Source organism: Pristiophorus japonicus, chromosome 2 (assembly GCF_044704955.1).
Source record: "Pristiophorus japonicus isolate sPriJap1 chromosome 2, sPriJap1.hap1, whole genome shotgun sequence".
Taxonomy (NCBI): domain Eukaryota; kingdom Metazoa; phylum Chordata; class Chondrichthyes; family Pristiophoridae; genus Pristiophorus; species Pristiophorus japonicus.
In genome coordinates, this window is record NC_091978.1 from 67,905,200 (window position 1) to 67,921,830 (window position 16,631).

At 43.3% G+C, this 16,631-nt stretch overlaps 1 protein-coding gene across 12 annotated transcripts in view; it reads left to right on the forward strand.

Annotated features, from left to right (window-relative positions):
* nedd4l (NEDD4 like E3 ubiquitin protein ligase) overlaps nucleotides 1–16,631 on the forward strand; it is a 614,975-nt gene that overhangs the window by 337,510 nt on the left and 260,834 nt on the right. The window contains exon 1 of one of the 12 annotated variants that reach the window (XM_070867800.1): nucleotides 11,686–11,823. The exons of the other annotated variants lie outside the window; for them this stretch is intronic. Within the exon in view, the coding sequence (XP_070723901.1) occupies nucleotides 11,746–11,823 (78 nt within the window). The 5' untranslated portion in view covers nucleotides 11,686–11,745. Of the gene's footprint in view, nucleotides 1–11,685; nucleotides 11,824–16,631 lie in introns of those variants that run through there. 12 annotated transcript variants of the gene reach the window in all.

Here is a 16,631-nt window from a genome sequence, read left to right on the forward strand (position 1 = left end):
GCATCTAGTCCATTGACTGGGAAGCCTACCATTAGCGACTCTGCAACTAATGCGGATATGGCAGCAGGACTTATAAGAAAATGCTGGGAGACACATGGGCCCAGAAATTGCGGTCAGAGGCTTCCTGCGGGCGGATGCCTCCGAACAAGTTGTTTTAACAAAAGTACCTGGTGGTCCCGGAAGAACATAGACTGGCTCCGAGGCCTCCATTCGCAATCCAGCATAGGGGCCCACATATTCCAGGAGCGTATGTGCATCCTGGGGAGCAAGTGGGCCGGGCCAACCAATGAAAATGGCGTATCTCCATTCACAGTAACAGTGATCTCCGTTTGTACGGATATCACCATTTCTGTGAATGGGGTTACCCCTAAAAACACACACATTTTAAATAAATAAGAAAAACACTTCACATATAAAATTAATTAAAATATAATTAAATTAAATGTTTTAAACAAAATATTTATTTGAAACGTGTTTAATATGTTTTAATGGGGGTAAAAATAAACTTCCCTTAATAGACAGAGTTTTTAAATACAAAAATTATTGATATTTTATTTTTCTATCGTTTACCAGATGTAAGAGTTTGAAGATATTTGCTGGGCAAGAGTTGGGCAAATAGCCCAAATCTCTGCCTGAAAGGTCCTTCTCCCGGGGATGCATTGGAATTGTCAGGACATTTTGACAGGTCGTAAGTGCCGATTTTCAGCACATGCGCATTGCGCGCTGAAAAGCAACACTTGTGGGGCCTCCACGGGTACGTGCGCACATCATACACACCCGTAGAGACCGCGATTTTTGGCCCCGAATGAACAAACACACAGCATGCTGTGAACACATTTAAACAATTCCACTATAACTTGTATGATTTTATTCTGAAAAGATAGGTTTACTTGTGGACGTCGTTCCAGCGAAGCTACGCGGCTGTGCAATGGTCTGGAAGATCAGCGGATGCTGTGCACCGCCTGTTAGATAGAGATAACCATGCAAAAAATTGATCGGGCCAGTTAAAGGGTCTGCACACCAAAAAATATTACAGGAAACATTGCTTGTGAACAACTTGCGCTAACAGTGCTTTTACAGTTAGCTACAAAAGAATTAACAGATGAAGTATATAGCAGTTCCATAATTGTAAATAGGTTGAATGAAAAGTAGTGCTGCCCAATTGCAGAGTCCACTGAAGAACTGAACTGTCTCCTTGTCTGCAATGGATGGTCTGTTGCTGATAGTTACGGTGCACCTTTGCCATCGTGCTTTTCTCTGGCTTGCAGCTGATCATTACTGAAGCCCATGGTGTGATCTTTGTCATTGCAATAATAAAAACGTGCATTCATAGCACATCTTTAATGTAGTAAAACATCCCAAGGTGATGCACATGAGCATTAACAAACATAATTTGACACGTTACATAAGGAGATATTAGGAAAGGTCACCAAAAGCATGGTCCAAGAGGTAGGTCTGAAGGAGTGCCTTAAATGAAGAGAGAGGTAGAGAAGGGGAGAGGTTCAGGGCCGAGGCAGCTGCAGGCACAGTCGCCAATGGTGGAGTGAAGAAAATCGTAGGTAATCAATTGAAGATCCGCAAGAGGCCAGAATTTGAGGAGCACAGAGATTCGGAGGGTTGTAAGGCTGGGGGAGGTTACAGAGATTGGGCAGGACGAAGCCATGGAGGGATTTTGAAAACAATTTAAATCCAGGCGTTGCTGTATTGGGAGCCAGTGTTGGTCAGCTCCTGTTGGTCAGGGGTGATATGTGAACAGGACTTGGTGCGAGTTAGGATACGGCAGCAGAGTTTTGCATGAGCTCAGGTTTACGAAGGGTGTGAGGCCAGCCAGGAGAGCATTGGAATAGTTGAGGCTAGAGGAACAAAGATATGGATGAGGGTTTCAGCAGCAGATGAGTTGGGGCAGGGGAATGTTGTGGAGATGGAAGTAGGCAGTCTTGGTGATGGAGTGGATATGTGGTCTGAAGCTGATTCGCAACATTATGCAGCATGCAGCATACCAGTGTAATTATTCAGGCAAACTCTTGTGCATTGCCATTGCAACTTGTACACAAATCCACTGGACGCATCTTATCTAAGATCTGTTTCGCTCTTAGACCTGTGCTTGCCATCCTTCATTTGTCCCCTATATGCCTCAGTTTCACAATCTTTTTCTTCGGCTACTAAACCCTCGCTTCTCCCTATCTCTGCAACTTCATTCAGCCAATATTCCTGTACTCTCCTTTTCCAGTTTTTGCTTCTACAGGTACAACCTCCCGAATCCGGCAACCACGGGACTGGTTTTCATCTTTTTCTGGACTTTGGAGTGTGTTTCTGATGTCCGGAGCCCGGAAATGCCTAGGCCCAGGTTGCAATATTTCCGGTTTTTGGAAGCCATCTTGTAGTTCTTCTCCTCACAGACCTTGTAGTTCTTGTTTCTGCGCAACGCGTGGTAAGCCTCCCTCTCTTGTTTTTGCAACACAGTACTCTGTAACTATACTTAATGTGAGCTTCCCAGCCTGTATCTTTTGCTACCATCTTCAAATTTGAAAAGGAATGTACAGTAATCAAAGCATAAAATATAATAAAGCTTTTTATTTGTGAAACAGTAAAGTTATGAAATATAAAACAGTAAATGATGGCTTTTATTTATTAAACAATGTAAAAATAAACAGGTACAGTTACAATTGGCTGGAGGTTGTGCTTGAGGTAGGGGGCTCAGCTATGATGTCTGTGACTAATGATGGGCCAGCAATAGGATTATCAAATGTGGAAATTGTTGGTGTAGTTGCACGCTGTAGGTCTTGGGCCTTCTGATGTGACATCTTTTAAAAGATATTTAATATTGTTTGTTTAAATAATTTGGGCTTTTCTTTCATCTTTCCCGAATTCTGTAGACCTGCAGTATTTCTTCTTCACTTAATGAAGCTTCCTTGCTCTAAAGCGTGAATTAATTCTTGCCAAAGATTGATTGCTTTGTCATTTGGCACTTTTTCAACTTGATCACAGGTGTCATCATCCTCAATGCTTTCGTCCTTTTCTTCTGGATGCAAAACCCTTTGGATGATTTCTTCATCTGTCACTGCATGCACAATGGGAGCATCGTTGTCTATGTCCATGACTTTGTTGAGGGAAGCGAGAGAAGGCTTCTTTTCCCACGAGTGGGGCCACTGATATAGAGGGTCGACACTCGCCCCAGCCCAAGTAGCAATTCTCGAAGTTAGCAGACAGAGACAGATGGCAAAGTATAACGATCTTTATTACGAACGTCCGGGAACATCCCTCATCACAGCCGCCTGTGAGTGGAGATGCTCCCCGAACAGCACAATCATACAACTTTTATATATTTCAAAAACCCCTCTGTTCCCAGACAAGACCTCCCGAGATTTCTAATTGGATTACCTTATCAGTGATACTTCTCGAATTGGACTACCTTATCAGTACTACTCCGGATTGACAGATCATGAGCTCTGACTGACAGGCCATGATCTCGTGACCATCTGAGATCGTTCCTAGAATGGTATCTCTAGGGTGGAATTTGTTATACATTTCCTTTGCTGCCATGAAGTCTATCTCGGGTCTCTTCTCACATCCTTATCAGCGGTCTGTTTAGGTTCTCTCCTATTGACATTCCATGTTGGAATACTATCTGGTATCCCAACCCATAACAGTACCTTCTGGAGCCTTGGTGCTGGAATAAACAAGGCGTGAGAAGAAAGGTCTTTACCTCCTTATGGGCCAGTGCAGGAACCAGCACTTTAACCCTTGTCCCGCTGCTACTCCTAATGCCAAATTTTCCTCTTGCAACTTCGATGACATAGTCCTCATTCAATTCCTGCGCAGCTTCGCAAGTCAGTCCTCTTGCACAATCTAAAAGTTGAGCAATCATTGCTTTCTCCCTGGACACATGAAAGCCTTGAAAGTCCTGAGGAGCATCGTCAGCAAACATAGTGGCTGGCCAGATGTTATGCCAAGCATTGACCAAGGTCTCTGCAGTTACCAAGTCCCATGCATCCGCAGCTGCCCATATGGGGTCCTTGATAGAGAAAGCTTTTGAGTGCTTTTATTCCCATGCCTGTGTTGACAGCATTAAGCAAACACCTCATAAACTCGTTTTTGTACAGACACTTCATTGATCTCAAATTTCCTTGGTCCATTGTATCAGTGATGTAACATTTGGAGGTAAGTAGATTCCATGGACATTATCCTTTACCAAAAGCTCAGCATCGGGATGTGCTGAGTAATTGTCTAGCAGCAAGTATATTTTGCAGTTTTCCTCAAGGCCAGCTTCAATGCAATGAGCACGCACCTGAGGGACAAAATTCTTCTCAAACCAGTTCAGAAAGATTACCCTGGTTACCCATGCTTTCTTACTGGCATGATAATGCACTGGCAATACTCTCAAACCCTTGAAACATCTTGGACGCTGACTTCTCCCAATGACCATAAGCTTACACTTGTGTTCCAGCCACATTTGCAGCAGCAAGCACAGACAACCTATCCTTGGCGTCTTTTACACATGCTGGCTGCGTTTCTTCTGCTAATGTCTTTTGGGTTACGTGGCGCCAAAACGGTGCTGTCGCGTCAGCATTGTACATTTGCTCAGGTGAAAGGTTTTCATCAGCAATTAGTTTGATGAACTCATCAAAATAATTTTCAGCTGCCTCACGATCTGCTGAGGTTTTCTCAGCACATACTTTCAGTTGCCTGATACCATGACGCCTTTTAAATTTGGCTAACCAATCAGAAGAGTACTCGCATGGAGTTTTAATCCGCAGTTGTGAATGGAATATTTTAGCTTGTTACACCACCATTGAGCCAGACAAAGGAACCTTTACACGTCACCTCTGTCACCACCATTCCATCACTGCTCGATCCACATCATCACATTTCGGCTTCTGCATACTTTTTTACTTACTCATTTCCTTATGAATATCACTTTCCGCATAAAACTTCATGAGCTGTTCTTTCTGTTTTCTGATATTGTAGATGGTGGAGAGTCCAACACCATACTCCTCACTCAATCTTCTCACTGAAGCACCTCTATCTAATCTCTGGAGTAACTCCACTTTCTTGGCAATTGAAAGTGAACTGTGCTTCCTCTTTCCTTTATCTGAACCCCTTCGGGGATCTGTTATCCTTTTTGACATGTTTGCAATGTCACCACACAAATTCACAATCTTTCCTTGTGCAGATCTTTAAATTGGGAAAAACACCACAGCGATGGAGTCAGGTTGAGTGGGGTCTGATCATGAGATGTAGGTGGGTCAGCTGGGGTAGCCCAGTCATATTTAATGCTACAAATGTTTTTTTAAATGTAGAATTTAAAAGTGCATGTAAAGTACAGGTGTAGGTAGTAGTTAGTACATAGAAACATAGAAAATAGGTGCAGGAGCAGGCCATTCGGCCCTTCGAGCCTGCACCACCATTCAATATGATCATGGCTGATCATGCAACTTGAGTACCCTATTCCTGCTTTCTCTCCATACCCCTTGATCCCTTTAGCCGTAAGGGCCACATCTAACTCGCTTTTGAATATATCTAACGAACTGGCCTCAACAACTTTCTGTGGTAGAGAATTTCACAGGTTCACAATTCTCTGAGTGAAGAAGTTTCTCCTCATCTCGATCCTAAATGGTTTACCCCTTATCCTTAGACTGTGACCCCAGGTTCTGGACTTCCCCAACATCGGGAACAATTTTCCTGCATCTAACCTGTCCAATCCCGTCAGAATTTTAAATCTTTCGATGAGATCCCCACTCATCTAAACTCCAGTGAATACAGGCCCAGTCGATCCAGTCTATCTTCATATGTCACCCCTGCCATCCCGGGAATCAGTCTGGTGAATCTTCGATGCAGTCCCTCAATAGCAAGAATGTCCTTCCTCAGATTAGGAGACCAAAACTGTACACCATATTCAAGGTGTGGCCTCACCAAGACCCTGTACAACTGCAGTAAGACCGCCCTGCTCCTGTACTCAAATCCTCTCTCTATGAAGGCCAACCTGCCATTTGCTTCCTTCACTGCCTGCTGTACCTGCATGCCAACTTTCAATGACTGATGTACCATGACACCCAGGTCTCGTTGCACCTCCCCTTTTCCTAATCTGTCACCATTCAGATAATATTCTGCGTTCCTGTTTTTGCCACCGAAGTGGATAACCTCACATTTAACTACATTATACTGCATCTGCCATGCATTTGCCCACTCACCTAACCTGTCCAAGTCACCCTGCAGCCTCTTAACATCCGCCTCACAGCTCACACCACCATCCAGCTTAGTGCCATCTGCAAACTTGGAGATATTACATTCAATTCCTTTGTCTAAATCATTACTATATATTGTAAATAGCTGGGGTCCCAGCACTGAACCTTGCAGTACCCCACTAGTCACTGCCTGCTATTCTGAAAAGGACCCATTTATTCCCTGCTTCCTGTCTGCCAACCAGTTCTCTAAGGTGTGCAAACCTAAAATTGCAATCTGCTCGGGTGAGGTTGGGTCAGCTCTGCTCGGAGTCATGGAGCGTGGCGATCCGATCGCACGGTTGCTGCTTTGGGGGAGCTGCAGTGCTCTGTGCAGAGTTTGATTCTGGCTGAAGGGACTTGCGCGTGGGAGCTTGGTTGGTTCTGGCCAAAGGGACTTGTGTGCTGTGCAGAGTTGATTCTGGCCGAAGGGATTTGTGAAGACCTGGTCTGGAACAGGTAGGATTGGCGTTTTTATTCTTGCAATTTTTGTCATTGTACAGCAGCTGGATTTCATTTTTTGATTTTTCACTTGGCTTGGCTGGCGACAGTAACGGTTTGGCTGGGTGTCCAGATTCCAGAACATTTTGCGGATTCTGGACGACCCTGCCACGGATCGTCCTGGATTCCATAACATTCCGGATTATGGAACACTGGATTTTGGATACTGCACCTGTATTGCATTTCCCCTTCTTTCTCTTTGCTCCAGTTTTAACTGAACAGCCTTTCGGAGTTTCTTGCAATCTGCAATATACATCCTAAGCCCCTGGGTCTTGCATTCTTGCTCCTCTCCTGCAAAAACCTCCTCAAAACATACCTTTGTGATCAAGTTTTTAATCGCACACTCTCATCCTTTCTCCATTATTTTGCAGATTCCAGTTACTTATTTGATCCTGTGAATTGCTTTACTATCTTTTATTACAATAAAGGCTCTATGAATGTAAATTCTTCTTCGATCTTCTTCCTATCCTTGTTCGATCTTCTTCCTATCCTTGTTCAACCACCAAACTGTATCAAGCATCTAAAATGTTGCTTCAGTGTTCCAAATGACAGCTCACTGAAGGCCATGTTTAACCACTGTGGTTTGTTGTATCTGCTCTCTACCTGGGTATAAGGATGATTCAAAGGCATCATCAGTCATTGTTAGCCCCACAGACCATTCCACAGGAACTAGCTGACCATCCTTCATCAAACAAGCATATGGTTGATGGTAGGTGTACAAATGACTCCTAAAAAATGTATATCCTTTGTTTTCAAATTAATCCTGGGATATGGGTGTTGCTGGCAAGGGTGGCATTTATTGCCTGTCCCTGGTTGTTCTTGCGAAGGTGGCGGTCTGCCTTCCTGAACCTGTGCAGTCCTTGTGTTGAAGATACTACAATGTAATTAGATGGGGAATGTCAAGTTAGGTGGGGAATGCCAGGATTTTGACCCAGTGTCAATGAAAGAATGGTGATATATCCAAGTCAGGCAGGTGTGTGACTTTGAGGTGATGATGTTTCCATGTGCCTTCTACCCTTGTCTTTCTAGGTGGTAGAGGTCTTGGGAAATGGTGTTGAAGAAGCCTTAGTGATTTGCTGCAGTGCATCCTGTAGATAGTACATACTGCAGCCATTGTACGGTGGTGGTGGTTTGGGTGTCGATCAAGTGGAATTCTTAGATGGTCTCTATCTTTTTGTGTTGTTGTAGCTGGACGCAAGTGGAGAGCATTCAGTCACACTCCTGACTTGTGCCTTATAAGTGGAGAGGATTTTGGGAGTCAGGAGGTGAGTCAGTTGCCACAAAATACCCAGCCTTTGACCTACTTTAGTAATCATGGCATTTATGTGGCTGGTTTAATTGAGTTTCTGGTCAATGGTGACGCCCAGAATGTGATGGTGGAGGATTTGATGATGGTAATGCCATTGAATGCCAAGGGAAAATCATTGGGCTCTCTCTAGTTGCAGATGGTTATTGCCTGGCACTTGCAAATGTTACTTCTGGTAATGTTAATCCAACTCTCCCCACAGAAGATTTTTTGTGGAAAACTATTGGTCTGGATTTTCCCGGGCCGATGGGTGCATACACGCCCACAAGAGCCCTATAAGTTTCGGCTTTTCATGCACGAAGCTCGTGCGAAAATTTGGAACTTGCGATCTGTCAAGAATCTTCTTGACAGATCCTCTGCATCCCAGGGAAGTGAACATTCACAGGCGGAGAGTTGGGCTATTTGGCCAACTAATGTCCAGCGAATGCTCGTGAAATTTTTACGCCTGGTAAAAACACGCTTTTACCAGCATAAGAGATGAAATGCACATAAAAATAATTTTTAAAATTTATTTAAACTTAAAAAAATCTGTTATTTTTAACCTCTTTAAAATGTTTAAATTTATTTTTCAAAAAATTTAATTTTTGTTGTAAATATTTCATTAAATTGTATTGTAATTAATTTTAAATACGTAATGTTTTTATTTATTTGATATGTAAATGTGTTTTTTATGTGATCCCCATTCATGCTTATGGGGATTCTGTACGAAAATAGAATCCCCAAAAGCATGAATGGGGTTCTCCTTTCATTGGTTGGTCTGGCCCATGTGATCCTAGGGACGCTTGCAAAACCGCCTTCGCCCCTGGGTATGTGGACCTATACGTAGAGGACCAGGAGCGTGAGTCTCTGTGGATCCCGAGGCAGAAGGTAGGCGAGAACTTTATTTGCAGATTGGAGGCATTTCCTCACTGGAAGCCCCCGATCGCAAAATCAGGCCCATTGTGTTTTTAAATTTAGTGCAGTTGCTCGCTGTAGATGATAAAAACATTTTATCAGCACCTACAGAGAGGCAAGACTGGTCAACACCTCTGGTCTAGTCCCTATGGGCCCAAGTTTCCACATGATTCGCGCCTGATTTTTAGGAGCAACTGGTGGAGAACGGACTATTTTAGAAATCGCAATTCTCCACATTTTTTTTCTGCAGTTCTCGTCAGGTAGAACAGTTCTAGTTTAGAACAGAATTTTTTCTTCAAAAGGGGGCGTGTCCGGCCACTGACACCTGATTTGAAAGTTTCCACAGTGAAAATGTACTCCAAACTAAAGTAGAATGGAGCCAGTGAAGATTTTTGTAGAACTGAAAAAACCTGTTCTACAAATTAAAAAATCAGGCGCAGGTTACAAATTAGGCGTCCAGAACGAGGTGGGGGAGAGTGGGGGGGAAGGGAACTCATTAAATTCGACAATAAATCCTTATTTATACTTCTACAAATATTATACAAATAAATCCAACCTGAATAAACATTTATAAGCCTAGAAAAGATTAAATAAACCATCTTCCTACCTGTGTGAAAGTGCTTCAGCCAGGGAGAATTCTGCAGCCATTCGTGCTGCTGAGCGGGAGGGAGAGAGAGAGAGAGGGGAGGGAGGGAGAGGGAGAGGAAGAGAGGAGAGGGGGGGGGAAAAGAGAGAGGGGGGGTAAGAGAGAGAGAGGAGGGGGGGTAAGAGAGAGAGAGGAGGGGGGGGAAGAGAAAGAGAGAGGGGAAAAGAGAGGAGAGAGGGGGGGAAGAGAGAGGTCGGGGAAGAGCGAGGGGGGGGGTCGGGGAAGAGGGGGGGGGTCGGGGAAGAGAGAGGGGGGGGTCGTGGAACAGGAGCGGGTGTCGGGTCGGGGAGGGGGGGGAGCGGGCCTCGGGTCGGGGCGGGGGGGAGCGGGTCTCGGGTCGGGGCGAGGGAGCGGGCCTCGGGTCGGGGCGGGGGGGCGGAGTGGGTGACGGGTCTCTGGTCGGGGTGGCGGTGGGGGAGCGGGTCTTGGGGTGGGGCGGGGGGGGGAGCGGGCCTTGGGTCGGGGCGGGAGCGGGTGTCGGGTCGGGGGTGGGGGGAGCGGGTGTCGGTTCGGGTCTGGTCGGCGGAGGGGGAGGGGTGTGGGGGGAGCGAGTGTCGGGTCTGGTCGGGGAGGGGAGCAGGAGCTGGCCGTGGGAGGAGCCTCATTCACGCAGCGCCAGTGATGCCATTCAGCCAGGGCTAGGGGCTGCGTGCTTCGGGCCCCTCCCACACAGTTCGGCGCCTGGAGCTACTGCACTTGCGTGCCGACTGTAGCGCGCATGTGCAGAGGTACCGGCACTATTTTCAGCGCCGGGACCTGGCTCCGCCCCCCCCCCACAGCTCGTGCTGGCTGCGCCGAGTGCCACAGGACTTGTAAGTCGGTGGAGAATACCGAGGATTTTTTTAGGCGCTGTTTTAGGCGCAAAAAACGGGCGCCCAGCTCGGAGGGGCGCCCGTTTTTTTTTCTTGTGGAAACTTGGGCCCTTTGTCTGAATAATCTGTCTTTGTGTGTACTGCAAGCTTTTGTGCTTTAACAGCGTTTGTTTTGACTGAAGTAATTGCTTCCTTATGGCAAAAGATGAACTGAATTAAGTTTGAGCCATAATATCCACTTGTTTTGAAGAGCTTCCACATTAAACTTTAGTGAGTTGAGTAGTGACATAATTAAGTAGTGACTTTTCCATGTTTAAACTTGTGCAAGTGCCCACTGGGATATGGGATGTTAACTTACTTTCATGTATGCTGTTATGGTTATTATGTTTTCAAAATACTTTTTAAAAACATATGAAAGGCTACATCGACAAAGTAATCATGTGTAGTAGCAATCAATGCTTTGATAGGAGCTCGTGCTTGTACCATACTGACTTTTATAGGTATTGTGAAACTGGTTTGTCACAGGCAGTTGCACAATAGGTTTAAATGCGAGAAAGTCTGGTCCAGGGTAAATAGGGCGCAAGAGTATTTTAAAATGTGAGTGGTTCTCGGATTCCAGATACACCCATTTGTTTACACCATTTGGTATGTTTCTGGGGCAGTGGGTGTTGCTTGGGTTTCGAATGCACAAATCCTGGATAAAAGATTTTCTCCCAAGCCAGTACTTCTCTGGTGGCAAGTCCACAAACAGTCAACATGCTCTACTTGAGGTTTTGTCTTCTGTCACCTCCCTTGTAAGGAAGCACTTAAGCATGCCGTGGCTGAGACTGTGAATTTGTGTTGAATCATGGATAAATCTTGACGAAATCACTTAACACGGAGGATTGGAGCTCCAATATGAAGCTCAACATTTCAAGCATTTCGAAAAAAGATTCTTAAAATTGGGTGTGAAAAAAATTACGAAAAGATGCTCCCACTTTCTTCAGGTAATTCCTGCAGACAGTAGTCTTTGAATTTTCCAAAGGCGTATTATGTGAAATGTACAGATCTAAAGTGTGACCATCACTAAACGGTATTTTCTTTGGGCAAAATCTTGCCATTTGATACTGGTTCTGAAATGCTTCTCAAAGGGTTAAATTTTCAAACTTGTGTTGATTTGCATAGTATTCAAATATTCAAGGCCTGCATTCCCATCTGATATAACCCAGCTTTACTGGTTCAAACAGGCTGTAACCTTCAGTTACTTTCTGATAGTGAGACTACTGGAGCCATATATCATTTCTTTATGACGTCTAAAATGTAGCTGACAGCAGACATTTGGAGACAGACTGAGCTTATGTATTTGGGACATGGTCACTGGCATCAATGAAAGGCAGCAATATTTCCATGAAAGTCGATCAAATGAACCCAGATACTGTTACTAAAAGAAGAAAATCAACACAGGTGAGTGCAAATGCTGTGAAGCAAGAAAGGGAAACCAAGTGAACCAGCCACACAAAGTTGAAGTTTCATTCCTGGGCTTGAGCCACATGTATTTTACTTAACAAGTCCATGTTACCAATATCTGATCCTGAGAAATCTTCAAGTATTTGTTAAACTTTGGCCGGGGCAGGCGGGTTGGGGAGGGGGAGGGGAGGTTTGGAGGCTGAGGAAGTGGTAAAGCTTTTTGAGATTTTTTTCTTTTGAAGTTGGTTTGCATACATTAAATAAGCTGGTTTCAAAATGAAATTGGAAAGGAATCACAATTACAGCAAGCTAGTAGTTATTTTCTGTGGCCAGGGTTTTGAAGTAGATTTGTTATCAGGATGGCAGTGTTTTAGAATGCTGCACCACCAAATAGTAAAACACTATTTGATCCTGGGCCTCAAGTTATAGACACCTTCGAGCCAGCTGAAAGTGACAGATGCTTGGGAAAGTGTGGCCTGTTGAGTTTAACTTTTGTTTGGTTTAAATGTGAAGTATTTTGGTGTATGCTACTTCTTTTTTTAAAAAAAAACATCTATTCAAATTTTTTGCAATTGGTCTCATTTTTTCTAATTGTAAATCTTCAGTGTGTTCAAAAAAACTCATGTGAGGAATGCTATAAAAGATCAGTAGTTTAAAGTATGTGTCACAAGCATTGCAATTCAGACAGATGCTTTAGAACATCAGATGACTGGGACTGAGGTGTTGCAAGGTTATTTTCTGCAGCAAATAACTAACAGTAAATTGTAATACAATATATACTGTTTGCTCAGTGGACTATATATAGTAAGCTGGGTAAAATATGTTGGTTGGGAAATCTCCATTACAAAGTCTGTGAGAAAAATCAATATGGTTTTAATTTCTCTTGATAATGTTAAGTTGCCAATGATCATTGAAGAATGGGAGTTTTTAGACAAAAAACAGTTCATTTTGCCCAAAAGCATCTGAAGAGTTGGTTCCTTCAGTTTTTCCAAGTTTAAAAAAAATTATCCTCTGACAATTAGATCCATTTATACTATAATACATTCCCTTTTGCGCATCATTGGTTACTGGCTTCTTGTTGCGCAAGAATTTAATTGCTGGGTTTTTTCAAGAGTTGGCACACATGCTGTTTTCAGGAGTTGGCACACATACTAGTTTATCAGAAGAGAAAACAACTGTGGTATAAAATAGCTTTGCACAAGTGACCCATCAACAATCTAAAATAAAATGTTAATTTTTCTTTGCTTCCTCCTCCACATGTACATTTGAGGTGCGCCAGTCTTCGGTAACTGATATCAGTTAATTCTTTGCATGCTATTATGGAGGAATGGGGAATAAACTGCAATTGGTAAAACCAGTCGATGTATACTATTTTTAGACATAAAACTATTCAAGTGAACTCTAAGTCGATAAGTTTAAAAATATTTCCACAATGGCATTTACAAATTACTTTCTATGCCAAATACTGCTTTTATATTGATTGGAGAAGGGGGTTCATATTTGAACTTTTAAAACCCATAGTTTGTTTTTTAACCACAACAAAGTTAGATTTTAAAAACTTTGCCATCCTTCAGGGCACTCCAAATGGTGTTGCATATCTGATCTTGGAAAATATTTGTGTAAATTCTGGAAATGTTGCTACGATCATGCAGTCGTTTAGAACATTTGATTGCAACTAAATTTTCAGCTGGTATCTGATCTTGTAACAATTTTTTTTGAAAAGCTGCATTGATCATGTTACTGCTGCTAATTCAGTGAGCAGAATTGTACATGATCAGTGTTGAAGATTGACTAAGTACAGTAGATTTGTAAATTAAGTTTGTTTGTTCTGTTGCACAGGGTGTCATTCAGGACTAATTTGAACAGAGCATTTTTGGAACAACAAATAATTTAGTCACATACATTAAATTACTTGATCAAGAAGGGCTGCATGTTTGTGAAGTTGGCTCTGCAGGACGCTGAACAGAATGAGAAATGCAGTGTCAGTAGGAACAGTCGGGCAGAACCAAGTGTTTCTTTTCATGTGGAAACGGGCTTATACTGGTAGTAAACCAGTATAAGCCCGTGGTTGCAGGGTGGCCAAGACTGGGAATTAAATATACAGGGGTATCTGACAATTCGGAAAGATAGACAAGAAGGGAAAAGAGGTGGGGTAGCTCTGTTAATAAAGGATGATATCAGGGCAGTTGTGAGAGACAATATTGGCTCTAATGAACAAAATGTTGAATCATTGTGGGTGGAGATTAGAGATAGTAAGGGGAAAAAGTCACTGGTGGGCGTAGTTTATAGGCCCCCAAATAATATCTTCATGGTGGGGCGGACAATAATCAAGGGAATAATGGAAGCATGTAAAAAAGGAACGACAGTAATCATGGGGGATTTTAACCTACGTATCGATTGGTCAACTCAAATCGCACTGGGTAGCCTTGAGGAGGAATTCATAGAATGCATATGGGATTGTTTCTTAGAACAGTATGTTACAGAACCTACAAGGAAGAAAGCTATCTTAGATCTGATCATGTGTAATGAGACAGGAATACTAAACGATCTCCTAGTAAAAGATCCTCTCGGAATGAGTGATCACAGTATGGTTGAATTTGTAATACAGATTGAGGGTGAGGAAGTAGTGTCTCAAACGAGCGTACTATGCTTAAACAAAGGGGACTACAGTGGGATGAGGGTAGAGTTGGCTAAAGTGGACTGGAGACACAGACTAAACAGTGGCACAATTGAGGAACTTTTAAGGAGCTCTTTCATAGTGCTCAACAAAAATATATTCCAGTGAAAAAGAAGGGCGGTAAGAGAAGGGATAACCAGCGATGGATAACCAAGGAAATAAAGGAGAGTATCAAATTAAAAGCCAATGCGTATAAGGTGGCCATGGTTAGTGGGAAACTAGAAGATTGGGAAAATTTTAAACGACAGCAAAGAATGACTAAAAAAACAATAAAGAAAGGAAAGATAGATTACAAAAGTAAACTTGCGCAAAACATAAAAACAGATAGTAAAAGCTTTTACCAATATATAAAACGGAAAAGAGTGACTAAAGTAAATGTTGGTCCCTTAGAAGATGAGAAGGGAGATTTAATAATGGGAAATGTGGAAATGGCTGAGACCTTAAACAATTATTTTGCTTCGGTCTTCACAGTGGAAGACACAAAAACCATGCCAAAAATTGCCGGTCACAGGATTGTGGGAAGGGAGGACCTTGAGACAATCACTATCACTAGGGGGTTAGAGCTGGACAGGCTAATGGATCTCAAGGTAGATAAGTCTCCTGGTCCTGATGAAATGCATCCCAGGGTATTAAAAGAGATGGCGGAAGTTATAGCAGAAGCATTCGTTATAATCTACCAAAATTCTCTGGACTCTGGGGAGGTACCATCGGATTGAAAGCAGCTAATGTAACGCCTCTGTTTAAAAAAAGGGGGCAGACAAAAGGCAGGTAACTATCGACCGGTTAGTTTAACATGTATAGTAGGGAAAATGCTTGAAGCTATCATTAAGGAAGAAATAGCGGGACATCTAGATAGGAATAGTGCAATCAAGCAGATGCAACATGGATTCATGAAGGGGAAATCATGTTTAACTAATTTACTGTAATTCTTTGAGGATATAACGAGCATGGTGGATAGAGGTGTACCGATGGAGGTGGTGTATTTAGATTTCCAAAAGGCATTCGATAAGGTGCCACACAAAAAGTTAAAGGTACACGGAGTCAGAGGAAATGTATTCGCATGGATCGAGAATTGGTTGGGTAACAGAAAGCAGAGAGTCAAGATAAATGGATCCTTTTCGGGTTGGAAATCGGTGGTTAGTGGTGTGCCACAGGGATCGGTGCTGGGACCACAACTGTTTACAATATACATAGATGACCTGGAAGAGGGGACAGAGTGTAGTGTAACAAAATTTGCAGATGACACAAAGATTAGTGGAAAAGTGGGTTGTGTAGAAGACACAGAGAGGCTGCAAAGAGATTTAGATAGGTTAAGCGAATGGGCTAAGGTTTGGCAGATGGAATACAATGTCGGAAAATGTGAGGTCATCCACCTTGGGGAAAAAAAACAGTAAAAGGAAATATTATTTGAATGGGGAGAAATTACAACATGCTGCGGTGCAGAGGGACCTGGGGGTCCTTGTGCATGAATCCCAAAAAGTTAGTTTGCAGGTGCAGCAGGTAATCAGGAAGGCGAATGGAATGTTGGCCTTCATTGCGAGAGGGATGGAGTACAAAAGCAAGGAGGCCCTGCTTAAACTGTACAGGGTATTGGTGAGGCCGCAGCTGGAGTACTGCGTGCAGTTTTGGTCACCTTACTTAAGGAAGGATATACTAGCTTTGGAGGGGGTACAGAGACGATTCATTTGGCTGATTCCGGAGATGAGGGGGTTACCTTATGATGATAGATTGAGTAGACTGAGTCTTTACTCGTTGGAGTTCAGAAGGATGAGGGGTGATCTTATAGAAACGTTTAAAATAATGAAAGGGATAGACAAGATAGAGGCAGAGAGGTTGTTTCCACTGGTCGGGGAGACTAGAACTAGGAGGCACAGCCTCAAAATATGGGGGAGCCAATTTAAAACCGAGTTGAGAAGGAATTTCTTCTCCCAGAGGGTTGTGAATCTGTGCAATTCTCGCCCCAGGGAAGCAGTTGAGGCTAGCTCATTGAATGTATTCAAATCACAGATAGATAGATTTTTAACCAATAAGGGAATTAAGGGTTATGGGGAGCGGGCGGGTAAGTGGAGCTGAGTCCACGGCCAGATCAGCCATGATCTTGTTGAGTGGCGGAGCAGGCTCGAGGGGA